Source organism: Zonotrichia albicollis, chromosome 1 (assembly GCF_047830755.1).
Source record: "Zonotrichia albicollis isolate bZonAlb1 chromosome 1, bZonAlb1.hap1, whole genome shotgun sequence".
In the NCBI taxonomy this organism is placed as follows: Eukaryota; Metazoa; Chordata; class Aves; order Passeriformes; family Passerellidae; genus Zonotrichia; species Zonotrichia albicollis.
In genome coordinates this window covers 35,728,096-35,744,931 of record NC_133819.1, presented here as the reverse complement: position 1 = coordinate 35,744,931, position 16,836 = coordinate 35,728,096, and the positions used below count along the sequence as shown (strand labels likewise).

The 16,836-nt window shown below is 41.3% G+C and overlaps 2 protein-coding genes across 4 annotated transcripts in view; one reads left to right on the top strand and one right to left on the bottom strand.

The window, feature by feature from the left end:
* Window positions 1-14,621, bottom strand: part of OXNAD1 (oxidoreductase NAD binding domain containing 1) — a 19,003-nt gene extending 4,382 nt beyond the window's left edge. For all 3 annotated transcript variants that reach the window (XM_005480916.4, XM_005480917.4, XM_014273436.3), the window contains exons 1-5: window positions 14,483-14,621; window positions 9,166-9,331; window positions 8,841-8,904; window positions 5,562-5,668; window positions 1,971-2,112 (exon numbers count right to left, since the gene is read on the bottom strand). In XM_005480916.4, the coding sequence (XP_005480973.2) occupies window positions 1,971-2,112; window positions 5,562-5,668; window positions 8,841-8,904; window positions 9,166-9,299 (447 nt within the window). In that variant the 5' untranslated portion in view covers window positions 9,300-9,331; window positions 14,483-14,621. The remainder of the gene's footprint in view (window positions 1-1,970; window positions 2,113-5,561; window positions 5,669-8,840; window positions 8,905-9,165; window positions 9,332-14,482) is intronic.
* DPH3 (diphthamide biosynthesis 3) lies at window positions 14,556-16,836 on the top strand. The gene is made up of 3 exons (XM_005480918.4): window positions 14,556-14,689; window positions 14,788-14,862; window positions 15,287-16,836. The coding sequence occupies exons 1-3, from the start codon at window positions 14,582-14,584 to the stop codon at window positions 15,350-15,352; spliced, it is 249 nt and encodes an 82-aa protein (XP_005480975.2). The 5' UTR covers window positions 14,556-14,581; the 3' UTR covers window positions 15,353-16,836.

Here is a 16,836-nt window from a genome sequence, read left to right as displayed (position 1 = left end):
AGAGCACTTAGGCCATGTACAGGCTTTAAAAAATAAAATGAAAAGGATAGGGAAAGCAAGGAAGGTGGGAATGGAAAAGAGAAAAAGAAGCTATAGGAACTGCTGAAAAATTAGCTTAGAGAATGAAAACACTTCCTCCAAAGAATTCTGTTCACAGCAGGAAACAGTAAACTGAAACAAAGGGAGTTCCATTAATGAAGGTTGCACAGACAGCTAAGGTGTAAAGTGTAACAATTCCACCAGGAGCAAGAAGGAGGCTCTTGGATGCAGGTACTGCACAGAACACAGGGGTTCCTAAGAGAGTAAGCATGAGCATTAAAAACACCCAGCAACTTTCTTGCTTCTCCTAATTATTGCAGAACTGTTGTCTCTCCAGCATACTGTAGGGCAATGAGCATTCCTTAACTGAAACTGATTTCTCTCTCCCTTGTGATGGACACTGCCAGCCTTTCCCACCATGTTTTACTCTGGTCTAGAGCAGCACAAACCCATGTGTGTTCCAGATCCATGTGGCCTAAGGAGGACACAGAATATGGTACCCTTTGAGGAAATAAGCAATTTTAGGGAGAAATAATCTCACATCTGCCCCCTTAACCAGCCACAGTTCCTCAAGACTGGACATGGGATTTGGGGAGAATCCCTTAATAAGCAGTCTGCCAGATATTTCCATGCTTTGACCATGACAAGGATAACAGGAAGTCAATATACAAGAAAAAATAGTAAAATTCTGGAGTAATACCACAAGAAAGCATTGTCCTTTAGCCTAGTTTATAGACACAGCTCAGGCAGAAAAGCGAATCAATCAATACATCACATGGATACTTTTTAAAGAAAAGGCTACATCTTCCTCAAGTTATATAAAATACATGGTGCTAAAATTTACTATTTTATATACAGTAATATTACGAAATAAATACCTCTAAAAACACAAATACAGTGAGTAAATCAGTGCTAACTATTCCCATAACATTTTTAACCTGAGATACCAACTTCCTTTAGGACAACTTTTAAACAATTAAGCACCAGTTTTGTCACCATATATACAACATTTCTGAATTCTAGGTTGTTCTTTTTTCTGCTTGTTTCCTAAAGAAAAGCATGCACTTTTGTTTAGCTAGAAGAGTCCATGTATATCCTGCAGGTTTCTCCATGGCATCAGGTTTGATGTAGGTTACCCCTTAACTAAAGATTTATGCTATAAATCCCACCAGAAAACTCAACAATAAAAACTGATTTACAACATCAAAAAATCTTAAATAGTTTCCAGAGACTTTGAAAAGAAAAAAAGTTGATAGGACAGATTACTGATGAAACATGTGACTCATCTGACAAACTGAATGTGGTAAATGATAAACAAAACACCACGAGGCCAAGTCTCAGACTTAACTTTTCATCTAGCAAAAACCCCAAGCCCTGTGTTATGTATTTATTACAAAAATATTGTGCATTTAAAAGAATACTATGGATATTCTGAAATGTTTTATCATTTCAGAAGAACTGATCCAAGTATCTTCCTTGGGTCCCCTTTAATAATCTCTATCTGTGATTTGTCAATGATCCCCAGTTTATCTTTACAGAAATAATCTGGGATTATGGAAGGTTATCAGAGGTAACTTTGTAATGCGTAACACTGCCTGTTCTCAGGGATGTAAGTTAGAGCAGAGGTTTTTCAAAAATTCATTAATTCCAAAGGAGTGAGAACCCTTATATACACTAACTACAATATCACTTTTAAGTCCACTGTAAGCACAAGTGGTGACAAAAGATCACAATAACCATATTTCCATATAAACATCCAATTTCAGTCCCTTACTGAACAAAAGGTTTTAAGATTTATGTTGTATCAAAAATGCTTAAAGAAGCCAATGTGAATTTTGCAGTTAATAGCACAAAGTGGTCTAAAAACACACACCACCCCCTTTACCTCAAAAAAAGAGAGCAAGCCCAATCTCCCAGGGAATTTCATTTACCTCAGTGTGAATCCAGTGAGCAGGAGGATGAGCAGTGTGCTTCACTGCCAGCTCCAGTATTCCTTCTCGTTCTAACAGGCCAGGGCTTGAACATATTGAGAATCCCCCAACTACAGATACTCCAGGAATAAAGAAATCAACCCTAAAAGTAAATCAGACACAGAACTTTAAAAAAGAAGCCACAACCACAAACATGGACAACAATAGCCAAAATGATGTGGCTGCCTTTGTTTCAATTATCTTTCCTTTACAACATCTTCATTTTTGTAAAGTAAATTTTCCAAAAATGGAGTTAAACAACACCATTTCCTTGGAATTATTGTCTTCTAGAACCTTGTCATCATGTTTGCTAAACTAGAAGGTTTTCAAACCATTCTGCTTTTAGCATTAGATGCCACATTTCACAACAGACTAGAATTCTAAGTGTTTAAAATCAATTATTTGCATATTAGAACAAAAACATAATTATGGTCTGATAGAGTAGTTTAATTCCCAGTCTTTTTGATCCCTTTGATGGGCTCTTCAATTTTCAAACATAAGACTGGCATTCTAATTCTATGGAAATTACTTTATATTAAACACTTTCTTTTCCTGAGCAGATGAAATACCTGAAATAAAACCGACAGTATGTAAAAAATTTCCCATATCAGAAAGTCCACAGCTGGCAGCAGAACTGCAGCTCCCTCTGGTGGCAGATATCGCTTTCTTAGGTTATAGGAAATTGAACTGGAATAAATTCCCAGGTTTTTTCTTTCAGCTTAGAGGCAAACCATGCATGAGTTTGTAGAGATAAGAAGGTAACACGTGGCTAAGCTTCTGCACTACCAGCCATTAGAGAGTATGGAAGGCAAGCCATTACTATATACGAACTAGAATTCAGTCTCATAGAAGTCGGGCTTTGATAAGCCTTGATGAGGCTTCCAAAGAACTCAGAAAAAAAATTACAAGTTGGTTTGTGATCTATCATCTGCACTCCTCTGTGTTCCATAAGTCTTTAAATGCTTCTGCTTTCTACAGCACATAACAAAAGCACTGTATTTCACAAAAACCCAAATGCCTATAACCAGTTGTGCTGGTCCCCTTAGGGAACAGCCACACTGATAAACAATGCCAGGTACCAGAGAACCCTTATTCAATTCTAGCCTGGGCTAGGCTGGCTCAGTGTTAGTTATGTGGGGATGCAATGAGAAGTACAGACTGACTGCTACTGCACAGGTATTTTCTTTAAACAGCAAGGCTGTATTCTTCACAGACACCACAAATGCTTGAGGAAAGAGAGAAGCACTTTGAGTAGTTCACCACTTTTTGAAGAAAAAAAAAATCATATCTGCATACTCCACGAAAAATTCACCCTTTGAAGAAAAAAATCTCTTTCTCTTAAAGAATGCATACAGTGTGATATCATTTTTAACTTGATGCTTACAATATCTTGATGGTGCATAAAGATACCTGACTGCAAAAGAATGGTCTACAACCAAAAAAAATGACAAGCTTATTTCAGTGTCCTCAGCTTGTGCAGCCCCACTACCTGTGGGGCTCAGCTTTACTGACAGTCAGGCCCTGGCAGCTGAGAAAGATCAGCTCTTGAATTGCAGCGTTTATCCTGCCAAAGAACATCTCAGGATGCTGCTGAAGCTCTTTACCTCCCTCTGGTGGAAAAAAAATCTTCCTACTAAGATCAACTTACTTAAATGAACGAAAAATATGAGAATTTATGCTGTAAAGTAATAATTTATATTCAAGTCAAATGTTCTCCTTGGCATGTAAGGGAAACCTTATCCATGACTGGTGGGGAAACACACAAACATTATTGCAAAACGTGATTTTCACCTTTTTTACCATCAAACATGGTTTTTACCTTTCCCAAATACTAATGCAGATGCATTTTTTCCCTGAGTACATAACTATGAGAGATTTCAAGGCACAGTTTACTATCTTATAGTGGACTAGCTTTGATGGCTTGTCTCAGCCATGTTAGGGAGGGTGAGAGGGTTTCTGAAGAAATGTGACAGCCTAAGAGAAAAGAGCAGCAGAAGGGAAAAAAGTGAAAAAACCCACCACAAGGAGAGGCACAAATAGATGTAAACTAGAGATCTCAGGGTGCTTTTTTACTTCCCTTCTTTTAAAACCCACCTAAACCATATCTTTAAGAAATGAGTAATAATTACCCATTGCTGGAGTGAGAGATCAGAAACACTAAAATCACAAAGCTACTTCTTCAAAGTATTTGCAACATGCATATACCTCAATGCACGTTTCAGTAAATCAAAAGGTGTAACAGCAACAAGTCTCTTCGTTATTATTTGAGGTCAGATAAAGACCAGTATCTGCCAAAGTGCTTGCAAAACAAATTCACTTCTGCTTCTGAAAAACTCAATAACTAGAACATTTTCAGAAAATGTAAACATTTTAGTGACAATCTTTGACTGTAACATCTTACTATAGCAAATTCTACCAACTTAGCCTTTTCTGCTCAGGAAAATGTGTTGCTCATCAAAAAAATGCAACCTCCGTTTATAGATACAAGTACAGAGAAGTTGGGGTGTACCTTACAATAGCACTAGAACACTTTCAAGGAAAAAGAAAATGAAGAAGAGTAATTATAATTAAAGCTCTCAGTTTCCAGCATGGTAATTTCAAAAACATTTTTGGAGGGTAAATGTACGTTGCAAGTACTGGCTAGAAAGAATTTAATATGAGTCACTGCACATGTGCAAAAACTGTAGCAAATTACTTCACAAACAAATTATTGCTAATCAGCATCTTGTGTTCTGGTTCTAAATTTAAAAGCCAGCATATTAACACTCCATGAGTAACATATGCTGCTAGTACCCCAGCAGCTATACTTTGATTTCAGCAAAACCACTTTCAGATGGCCAAAGCCAATAAAAAGTTTAAGAACATTTAAATGTCCATTGCCAAAAGCAACTACTCCTAGTTTTAAATTAATTTCTAAGGGGAAAAAAAAAAGTTACTGAGTGAGAGTATTTTTAACAAGGAAGGAAGACAAACATGAAAATCCACTACTTCCATGGGAAAAAAAACAACTGTAAAATTGTTTAAACAAACAGCTAATTGTTTCAAAGGCTTGATCATTCAAGATTTTTATTTTCAAATTTGTCTATTTATATTAATATATTAATCTGACTTAACAGGCTTAATTTTCACAGTGGAAACTTCAAGGGGAAGAAATAAATCAAAATTAAGTAATTTACAAATCAGCAGTCTCAGCTCCACTGTAAAAGTAACTTGTAAATAAAGACAGCCTACAGAATAAAGTGCAGTGAACTTCAAAGTACTCCTGAAGAAACAATGTAATATAATAAACCACAGGAAAACACCAAAACACTATAACTGAACATTTAAAGAATATCCACTTCTGCCCTTTTAATAGTAATATAAGCATTTTTTATAATGACTGTTTAAAACTATGCCAAATATCAGCTCTTTGACAGAGCATCCAATAAGAAAATATAGTATTATATAAACTAACAACTTTTTCCAAGGCCCAAGGATTAGAAACCTTTCATCACTTTGTTATAGTGGACTTCTCCTAGTAATTTCCCCCTCAAATACACCAGAAGATCTTACCATTGTCCTGCTTTGAAAGTGAAATCCTTATTTGCAATTGCCAAACGAAGCCTTTTGACTGTCTCTGATTCATTGGTGATCCCACACACTTTTGCTTGTGTAATTACCTAGCAGAAGGAAAAGAAGCCATTGTGATATATAGATACAATTTGCAGCAAAAGCACTCAAGAAGCCATGTGGGAGACATCCATCACTTCCCATGTTACCCATGGCATTTCATTACCTACAGCACCAATATCTTTCACTGAGGTGATGACACCAAAATGGATTCTCTCCCTGGAAGTGTTCAAGGCTAGGCTGGATGGGGCCCTAAGCCACCTGGCTCAGTGAAAGGTGTCCCTGCCCATGGCAGGAGGTTGGAACTGCATGATCTTTAAGGTCCCTTCAAGCCCAAACCATTCTATGATTCACTTAAATAGTCATTGAATGGAGAGCAGACTTTTCTAAGACTCTAAACAAACTTACTTTAGTTCAGCTGAAGAGAACATAGCTCTAAGGAGAGGGGATTGCTAGTTATCACTGAGCAGATTCTTCAGACATCTACACAAGACACACACTCCTGCATCCTCCAGCAACAAAGTAAAAAGATCTCTGATATAAAGAAAAAAGACTTGTAAAAAATCAGTTGCAGATGAAGTCCCAGGGAGAATTCTGGATCTAGATTAATTTAAGTAATTAAGTGCATTACTGAAAGATTATGCATTAATGTTAATGCATCAATGAAAGAAAACCAGCAAGCCTTGTGTTACTGCACTTATCCCCTACATCCATATGAGCACAGGGAAACCAAGACACAAGGTCTCATGGCTGGTTACCAGAGCAGATTTTGTTTGGCAGCCACATGAGAGGGGATGTCAGAGCCATAGTTAATACTACTTTTAAGGAGTTTTAAAAAAAGATGAAAAATGAAAAGCCAAGTTTGCAAAAAGAACCATTGGGGATGAGTACCCCACTTAAATTCTTTGATGCCCATCAGTGTAACATGGATTTTCATCCCCTCCCTACCCTTCCTTTTCAGGTTTTTTTGGACTATGATTATTAACCTTTTTTCCTCTACAAAGAAAGCAATGCTCTAAGTATTTTCTACACAGAGCAATACACAGATTTTACTGTTAAAAATGCTGATGTCACTTACCACACAAGGAAATACTCAAAATACCACCACAACTCTACCATTTATCATTTGTCTAAGATCAAACAGATCAAAAAAAATTTCACTTTAAGCAACTATGCTGTAATTTAAAACATATGTCAGGAAATTAATTTATTCTTAAAGCAACATCTGAACATGTTCCCTGTCCCATTAAACAGCAGGACATTTGCTAATTTAAAATGAAGTAGAATGGATTCCTGTTCCACTTTAGCAGACAGCATTAAATGAGGAATGCAGTCAAAGTTAACAAGAGAAATGTCAGATACATGACTTCAGTGGTTGTTCTGATGGAGAAGTGCAAGAAAAGGACATTAAATTTGGACTTCATTCCCTTCTTTACTCTTCAGTGCCCTCCTTAATTCATTATTTGGCTGAGAGCTGCAAGAGTACTTGAAATTTAATTCTTAATTGGTATAAAGTTATTTCAAAAATGAAATTTGAGTCAGGGTGATCAAAGACATTCAGCCAGTATTTTGGACCATCACAAGGGTGTCCAACTGGTCAGAGCAAGGCTGCAGTGAGAGGAGGGCACAGGACTCTGGATTTTGCAGCTGTATTTCAAGAAAGCATTAGTCACTTTTCCTTGCCCTGGTCCTTCACATTATCACTCTTCAACAGGCAATGTTCTGTAGCATTCCCAGTAATGCAACACAGATTTATGATTCTTTCATCTTTTACAGGACTGAAATGGCCAAATAAGGCAATATTGGCTGAGGGAAGCCAACTGCTGATTATACGGAATTTAAAACCAAGCACAGGATTTAAAATAAACTGATTTTAAAGTGGTCAGAAACAAAGCAACAAAGAATAAATCAAGCAATAAAAAAAGAAACAGCATAATCCTCTGATATGCAGAGAATGTGCAGTAGCAGGAACTGAGCCTTGCTCTTTCACCTATCTCATACAGCTTCCTTCTCTTTCTTGTGCCTTACAGTTCCCTGCACCAACCCTGAGCTTCCAACACCTCACAAGGATCCATTTTCCATGTATTTTCCAGTACTGACATTGAGCAGAGAAAGGAAGCAAGCCAAACAATAAATATAAAGAAACCCCATGGCTGCACCACTCAGAAGTGCCATCATTTTTTTTCATATCAGAAGCAAAAGAGAAAATGCATTGGTCTGTGCCTGTCTCTACATCCATTTTTTGGGTAAACAGGACCCACCAGAGCAGCTGATGTCCACAAGCAGCACTGATCTGTACTCAGGGAAGAGCTGGCATTAGTGGGAATAGCTGAGGCACAGCTCTGTGCCTCCCACAGCTGGTGACAGGCAGAACCAGGCTGCATTTGTCTCATGCACCCACAGCCCAGGTCAGACAGGGCTGAATCTTCTCTCTCAGGGGTTACCTACATATCCCCTGCACCCAGCTTCCTCTTGGGAAAAATGTGATTTATTCTCCACTACAGTTAGGGAAAAACAGCAGAGAAGGATTTCATGTACACACACTGACAGATGTGTGGTGGGTTTCCATCTGTGTGCATCCACTTCAGCTTATTACAGAAAGGAAATATCTGTGTGAAGTACAAGAGTATGTTCCCTCCTGAACATTATGAAAAAGAATGCTTGCTGCTCAAAACTGAGATCCAGAATAAGCCCTTCTGGATTTGATGGAGAGCAATGCTTTATCTGCCTTGTATTTATGAATTAAACTAGATAAAACTGAAGATCTTTTATCATCTCTCCCTTCAAAATGTCTACACCTTTTTCCTTACTCCTATGTTATAAAGGACATTTTCCACATTTTAAAATCTCAAGCCTGAACCAGAAGTGTATAAATCCATAAAAATCTGAGAAGTCATTTTAGAAATGAGGGATATCCACGTGCTTTCATTACTTATTATAATCCATAGTTGGCCAGAAATCTATTAAGTTTCTTGTCCAACATAAAGTAAACAGCATCACATCACTGAAAAACTTAAAAACTCATTACATTTCATCCACTGAGCACTAAATATGCTAATTTTATACCAGTAACAAATATAAAAAAATGAGGAGAAAAAGAAGAAAACCAGACTCCAGCAGAAGGCAAAATGGAGCCTAAAAATGGAATACTATTTTCCAATATAATTATCCTTGCAGCATAAAAATTAAAATTACTTGCATCCCAAAGAACAGAACACTAACCTCCTGTCGAAAATTATTTGCTGTCCTCTCTAGATGATCCATTTTCCTTTTTGATTTGATTGTGCTGCAAGAAAAAGCAAACAAAGATAATTGTCATTTTGACAGCTGTGCTACTGTCCCTTACTGATATGAATTTCTATTAACATAATAATTTACCAGTGTAATCCAGACTACAGATGACACAAATCTAAATAAGAATTAAATACAAATATATAATTGGGAGTTAGATTAAGCATTTATAGGTCTGTAATAATTTGTCAGCTTGATTTTGAGAGTGTTACCATAGCATTCTCTTAAAAAAACCCCAAGGAAGTGGATAACCTACCCGTTGCCTGTGCAGTAACAAAAAGCAGAGTGCCTCAACACCCCCAATGGAGAATGAGAGGGAAAAATCCTGCTCTGAGCACCTCTCAGTAATTGAGGAACAGTGCAACCCACATAAATAGTAGCATGAGCCATGATGATCAGACAGTCTTCAGAATCACTGGTTCCTGAAAAAAAATAGTAAATATTTGTTAAATGAAGCATTCAGTGTTTGAAATGGCTTATTTCCAGCTTTTATGTCCCTTAAATCAGAAAAGCCAAAGCCCAGCTGGAGCTAAAACTAGCAACGAAGTAAAATGAGAGGGAATTTTAAAAGTATGAAAGTTCATAAACAAGTGAAAATGTGCAGCCATCGCATGAAGGGATGTTATGCCCACTCCCAGAGGGTAAAGTGAGGTTCTGGTTAATGGATTCCTTGGGGCAGAGGACAGTGAAATGACACTGAACAACTGGTGTTTATATATATACATATACATATATATATATACACACACATATATACATATATGTATAATGCAAGTTTGTTTTAGAACAATTTGGTTGTAGTGAAAATTAGGTACAGAGCCCTTTTAATTATTATCTATAGAAATGAAACAATATAAAAGTATAAAAGAATCACTTAAGAAAATATATAAGGAAAAGAAAGGAAGAGAAAGAAAGGATAAGAAAAGACAGTGGAAAGATATGACCAACCATGGATCCAGTGACAAGAACTGACTGTTGCAATTTCACTTAGTCAAAGTGATGGCTGGACATTTGATCCATAAGGGTGAGGGAAGACCACAAAACATAGATTTCAATGGGTTCAGTCTGTTCAGGTTCAGGTGGGAACACCCAGGCACCTCCCTGGGTGAGTTTTACCCTGTCTGTTCCAACACTGGGATCATGTGCAGTGGTCTGGTGGAAGGCCCCAGAAATGGGTCTGGGGGCACTCTGGGGTCTTTGATGGGTCATGACACCCTCTAAGCCATGCCAGCTGCCTCTCATGGCAGTGAGCCTGAGCCAGGTCTGCCCCAGGAAGGGATGAACACCCTCAGGCCCAGCTGGGAACACGAGTGTGTCCTGATCCCTTCCCTGGGAAGGAGAGTTACAGCTGGCCCAGCTGTGTGAGGGAGGACTCTGGCAGGATAATCAGCATTATCCCACCTCAGCAGCACCTGCTTCCCACTGGCCTTTTCCCTCACCTGGCTCAAACCCAGCTGGTTGCCAAACCAAGGTCAGTTTGTTGTGGTCACCCTCTGGTGGTGGTGCTCACCCTGCCTGCACCTGGGCTGCTCTCATGCAGATCAGAGCATTCCCACCACACACCCAAACCTCTCCTCCTTCAGTCCCCAGGGGTGCAAACCTGGCCTCAGCACAGCCCCTGTAGCTTTTCCAAATGGGCAATTGCTTGAGCATCAATGTCTCAGTCTCTCACAAGGGGAGGACCTTGTCAGAGATAATATGGAAAAGGCTGAAGTACTCAACATTCCCTTTGCCTCAGTCTTTACAGGCAAAGCCTGCACCCAGACCCCTGTTTGTAGCAGTGGTGGTTGGGAAGGAGAGGGATAACCAGGAGCAGGGCCAGCACCTGCTGAGAGACGCTGGATGCACTCAGATGCACAGAGCCAGATGGGTTACACTCAAGGTTGCTAAGAGACACAGCTGACATGCTTGTCAGGCAAGTGTCTATTACCCGTGAAAAACACTTATCACACAGTCTCCAGCTGACTGGGAAAAGACTTACACGTGCTCATTTTTTAAGAGAGGCAAAAGCAATGCTTACATCCTGTCAGCACCATCCCAGTAACTGGAAAAATGCTCAGAGCTTGTCCCCTAAGCTGGGTGAAAGCTAAGAAAGCAATCAGGAAGATGTGACTCAGATTTACCAGGGCTAGGTTATCGTTGGTAAACCTGAACAGCTATGGTGATGAAAGGTCTGGTCACACAGCTAAGGGGACAGGATGGAGCACACCCTGAGTGTCCTGTGGCTCCTGGCACCAGCCCCTGCAGCACACACACACCAGTAAGCCAAGACCAGATGGGTGGTTGGAGGGGCTGAAAACTTGTCTGGCAGACAGAATTGAAGACTTGATGGCTTCAAGTTTGCCTCAGTTGTTGGCTAGAACAGTAAGAGTACCCTGGGGCTGACAGAGGTCAATACATTTATCACTAACTTGGATGAAGAGACAGAAGGTGTCCTGTTCATGGCATGGTCACTGGAACTGGATGATATTTGAGGTCCTCTCTGGGCCATTCTATGATCAGCAAACTTGTGAATGATGCTAGATTAGAATAGTAGAGCTCCCCTTTAAAGGGGAACTGAGAAACTGCAGGGCTGGAAAGCAGAAATGTCATGACAGAAGTCAATACCTGGGACTGGCTTACTCCAGTGTGAACAAGTGCCCTGCTCCAAGCACAAATTCTGACTGGAGGATGCTGAGAAGTGCCTTCCAGCCAACATATCTGTGCTTTTAAATGTTCAAACAGTATTCATGTAGGAAAGATCAAACACTGACTTTCCCTTTCTAGTGGTAAAGAAAAGGTCCTGGGTGGAGAATTTCATAAACTTTAATTAAGCCTGTTTGTTCACAGGCTTCTTTAAAAGGACATTAATCCCTCACACTTCCATGTACCCTACATAATACATCTCTACAGAGTGAAGAAAGTGGAGGACACTCACATGCACTGCAGTAGAAACACAGAGTGAAGCATCAAAACCACACATTCAAACAGCTATGACAGAGAAAGCTAAACTGACATGCACAACATTCAAGGTTAGTCAGAACTACCCTTCAAGTGTAGCAACAGCTTCATAGAGAGCCAAGAGATGATTCTCATTCCTTGTATATATGCCTTTATTTTTCCTAAAATGGATCAGCATAACTCTCTATCATATGTCACTACCTACTAAATGATATTTATTCCCATGATGCAGTCCACTGCTTCATTAAATCATTAATATTTTACTTTCATTTAAATATCTTTCTGTGCATTCTTTTAAGGCACGTAATTTATTTTCAAAATGTTTTTAATTTCTAATCCCTTGAAATGGCACTGATCCAGCTTGCTGATAACTAATCAGGCCAATGCTCTCTAGGATTTCACTAACAGCTGCATTGGCTGGTCACTTAGTAATCTGTCCTGTTTGTAGTCTTGTATGAATGAAGGCAGAATTTCCACAAATTAGGCTGCTCAGAAATGGAACACATCTACAGTCACTACTCAAAATGCCCATTTTCAAGCATAAGAAATACTTCCTGCAGCTTTTAACTGTCCACAATTTTTAATAGTTTTACAGCATTTAATTCCACAGCAGCTCGCAACTTTTAAAAATGGAATTACTGAAAAGTCTTCTACCCCCAGGGAGCAAAATTACTTTAACATTTTTTTCCACAACATCACAGAGTACTTAAAGTGTACTTAAGTGTTTAAGCAAAACATCAACATACTTTGTTTAAGCAAAAACACTTTCTACATCAAATATGTAGACACTATTGATGACAAAATTGTTAACAATCTCAAAATATTTTAGGAGAACAAAATACACATCTAATGAAGTCCCATTCCTCTACCTTGGCATATTATCTGTCAACCCAGAGTGCTCAAAAATCAGTTTCTCAAATTCATGAGATCACTTTATGATCTGGAATCTTTCACATAGCACATCATGGGTATAGACACCTACATCTCCAACCAATCTACAGTTCAATATCAATACATAATATTAGAAACAAAAGAAATGTCAGCCTAATTTTATAGTCACAGCTGAAAGACCCTATTGATACAACTGCTTGAAGGCTGAGTCTCTATCCTAAATTAGAAATAACTCTTGAACCATAGTTCAAGAAACTTGCTCCATTTTTACTATCATCACTTTCCAATCATGAAAAACACAATAAAAATAATTTGCAATTTTTACTCTACAACCAATAAATTCCTAATTGTCTTTTAATGAGTCCTGGTTCCCCCCTACCACATACAAGCGTGACTCATGCCATTACAAATTGTGAACAGCTTTTCCCCCATCTGTCACCTCTGTGATTTTTTCACTCATCCAGCTCTTTGGCAATTCCCTGCCCTCCATGAAAGCACTGTGCTTCAGCTTCCCAGGCTCGTGTCAGGTGGGATGTTCTCCCTTTATTCTCATCTTACCCAAGCCAGTACAGGAGCAGCCACTCCAAACACCCTCTTTTTTCACAGCGGTTTGAAGAGACCACAGTGGGTCATACAGTCTCATCTCCCTGCTCAAGCAGGGCCATTTGAGACGGCACAAGACTGCATCCAGGTGGTTCTGGAATATCTCCAGTGAGAGAGCCTCCAGTACCTCTGGGCAGTCTGTTCCAGAGCCTGGTCACTCACACACTAAAGAAGTTCTTCCTCACATTCAGGTGGAGCTTCAGTTTCTGTCCACTGCCTCTTGTCCTAGTGGCTGGCACCCCCAAGAAGAGCCTGACTCCATCCTCTTGGCACCCACCCTTAACATATTTTTATAAACCTCCTTTGCTCCACGGAATGAAACCAGCACTACTTTTCATGACTTCTTCCTCTCCTCACTTAAAACCAAAGAGCCATTCATTCTCCATCCCCTCTGATCCACTGGCCCTGGGTTGGTATCTGTTGAGATATATGTCTGTATCTCTTCTGTCCCACAATCCCACGTCACTATCTGAAGGGATAACAACAAAAGTTGTTCACCCACATCACACTTAAATGCAAATTACGAGGTAGGTTAATGCAAGAGAGTGCAGAGGCGGGCAGCAAAGGTACTGAAGCAAGCAGCACAGGAAGCCTTTTTTCAAAAGCTATCTCCCAGTAAAACACTCCTTTAGACAAACAGACCTTTGCAAAAGCAATGAAAGAAACCAAGGTTTTCCCCCTTTTCCAGGGACTGAGGGGAACACGGTGAGCGCCGGGAGGAGGCGGGGGAGGTGGGGGAGAGGCGGCGGCAGCCTGTGCCCAGCTGGGGCGGGGCGGCACTGAGGCGGCCAAGGGGCACGGGAAGCACACGGCTAAGGGGCAGGGCAGGGACAAGGAGCAGGGCAGGGACAAGGACAAGGTCGCAGCAGTGCCCGGCCGTTCCCCCACAGCCCCTGGGATCGCCGGGCAAGACGCCAGGGCTGGAAGCGGCAGCGCCATCGGCCGCAGAGGGCGGCCCGGCCACCGCTTCCGAGCGGCGTGCGGGGCTCCCGCCATGAGGGAAGGGCGAGCCAGGAGGACGCGAACGCGCTGCCCCTCAGCCCGCCGCCCCTCACCCTCCTGTCCCCCCACTCCCTCCTCCTCCCCAGCCGGCCCTCCCCGGGATCCGGGATCCCCGGCCCGCTCCCCACCACCCCTACCCGCCGCCGCATCCCGTCACGGGCAGCGCCGCCCTCGTGCCCCGTCAGGCGCCGCCTCTTCCCGTCCGCCCCGGTCCGGCTCCGCCGTTCCCCGGCGGCATGGCCGTGTTCCACGACGAGGTGGAGATCGAGGACTTCGAGTACGACGAGGAGACCAGGACCTACAGCTACCCGTGCCCCTGCGGGGACCGATTCCTCATCACGCGGGTGAGGGGCGGCCGGGCGGGGCTGGGGGCAGAACGGGGTGGTGCGGCCCGGGGCCGGGCAGGCGGCGGGGCCTGACCGCTCTCCCGGCGCTTTTGCAGGAGGACCTGGAGAACGGGGAGGACGTGGCCACCTGTCCCAGCTGCTCCCTGATCCTGCGCGTCATTTACGACCAGGTGGGTGCGAAGGGAGGACGCGGTTCCAGCCGGGTCCCTCCGAGGCCCGGTTCGCCGCCCCGTGCTGGAAGCGCCGGGCAGCGTTTAGAAATGCCTGGTTTGGAGCTACATCTGCTGCCTGGTCTCTCGATTTTCTGATCTCCTGCTGCCGTGTTTGGGCTTAAAAAGACGCGTCTGCCTGGGTGGGCTTGGGGTAGGATACAGAGGAGATGAAATCACTGATGTGAAGATCTCCTGTGGCTGACTCCAGCAGCCCTGGCAGCTTTTCTCACCTCCTAAGCACGTTAGGGCTTTCGTGTTTTGGGAGACAAATTCATGCTATAATCAGTCTGTTTTCCAGCCTGGGTGTATGTCGTGGTGTTTGTGAGGTATAAGAGGTCCAAAACCAATGTAAATCGCCTAAATCCCTGCTTGCTGTCTTTAGGAGCAGTTCATGCGGGATGAAGTCGTGGCAGAACCTTTGCCAAACAAGGAATTGGTCAAGTGCTGATGAATGCATCGTGGACTGTGCTGCTTTGGGATGAGAAAGTATGGGCATGGTGGCTGCAGAAAGACTTGTGGTTCTCCTTCTGGAAGTGTATGTTGCTGTGGGATACAAGTGCAATAATTGTCTGTCTTCTTAACAAGAGTGAGAGTTTGCTGGGACATTAAACACATGAATGCATTTTGTTCCAAAGGGTTATACTTTTAAAAAAATTTATAGGTTGCTTTATGTATTCCAGAAGACTTGAGGATTATGATCCTGATTTACAGTAAGTCAATATACAGAAGAAGAGTGTGGAGTCAGGAAATTAAAACACTTAGTCTAGCAATGGCTTCTTAGCCTGTGGAGAAAAGCAGGCTTTATGTGGGTATGTGCAAGTGTGAAATGGCACAGAGAGCTGAAATGCTGGGAGGCAAGGTTTAGGAGTCCATAGGACACAATGCCATACAGAGTTAACACAGTGCAGTTTCTCCCAGCATGTGGGCTCGGGTACTTCTAGCCCATACTGATTATGGGCAGGAAACAAGAGACCCAGAGCCAACATTTACCCAGTGTTGGCAAATTGGCAAATTATCTTTACTCCTGTAAACACAGGGAAGTTGCAGTTGTCTATCTGCAGTGGGGGCAACACTTGAATTGGGGCAGATTCTTTCTTAAATTGCTTCTAAAGTTGCTTTGAAAGAGCTTTGGTAGTTATTACTGAATGACTCTAACATAACAGTGATACATTTTTGAGGGGGTTGTGTGAAAGGGAGTCAACTTTTTTTTACCCCTGCACAGCTGCTGACGTGCAGGGCTGGAACTTGAAGTGGTTTGTATTTTACCCCTATATTCTCAACAACTCTGTGATTTGACTGTTGCAGTAGATACAAAACGGGCTGCAGTTCTTTGTGCCATTTGTAGTAAATTTCTCAGCCCTTCTTTATTAGGTTCTGTCACATCCTGGATAGGAGATGGATACATTTCACTTAATTAATTAAGGCATTTTTTTAGGGTAGAAAAGAGTCATGAAAACATAGTCCACATTGATTCCAAGACTGGCTCTTGAATTACAAGCTACTGCACTTGAATATTTACCTTAAATTGTCGTCATTCCTGTGTTTTAATAGGATTTGACATCTGTGAAGTTAAATTTGGGCAAAAGTACCTGTGAAGAGTGTATGTGGCTATTTTGCTCCAGGCACTAAAGACAAGCAAATTTTATTGGATTCTTGCATTTAATTATTTTTGTTCTTACTGCATTCTGTGAATGTTGTAGATGAACATTCTAGTTACTTTAAGAAAAGGAGAGGAAAAAATCCCTACATCTAGTTGGAAGTTGTGAATGCAGTAAGCACAACCCACAGTATTTCCATGCCTAAACCAGGAGGTGGCACTCGTGTTCCTTTGACATACGTGCTTAAAAAAAAATAAATGTTGTGGTACTTTGGTTAGCTATGCCTTATCAAATATTTATTTTGACTATTTAAATAAAGATGTTTAAGATTCCA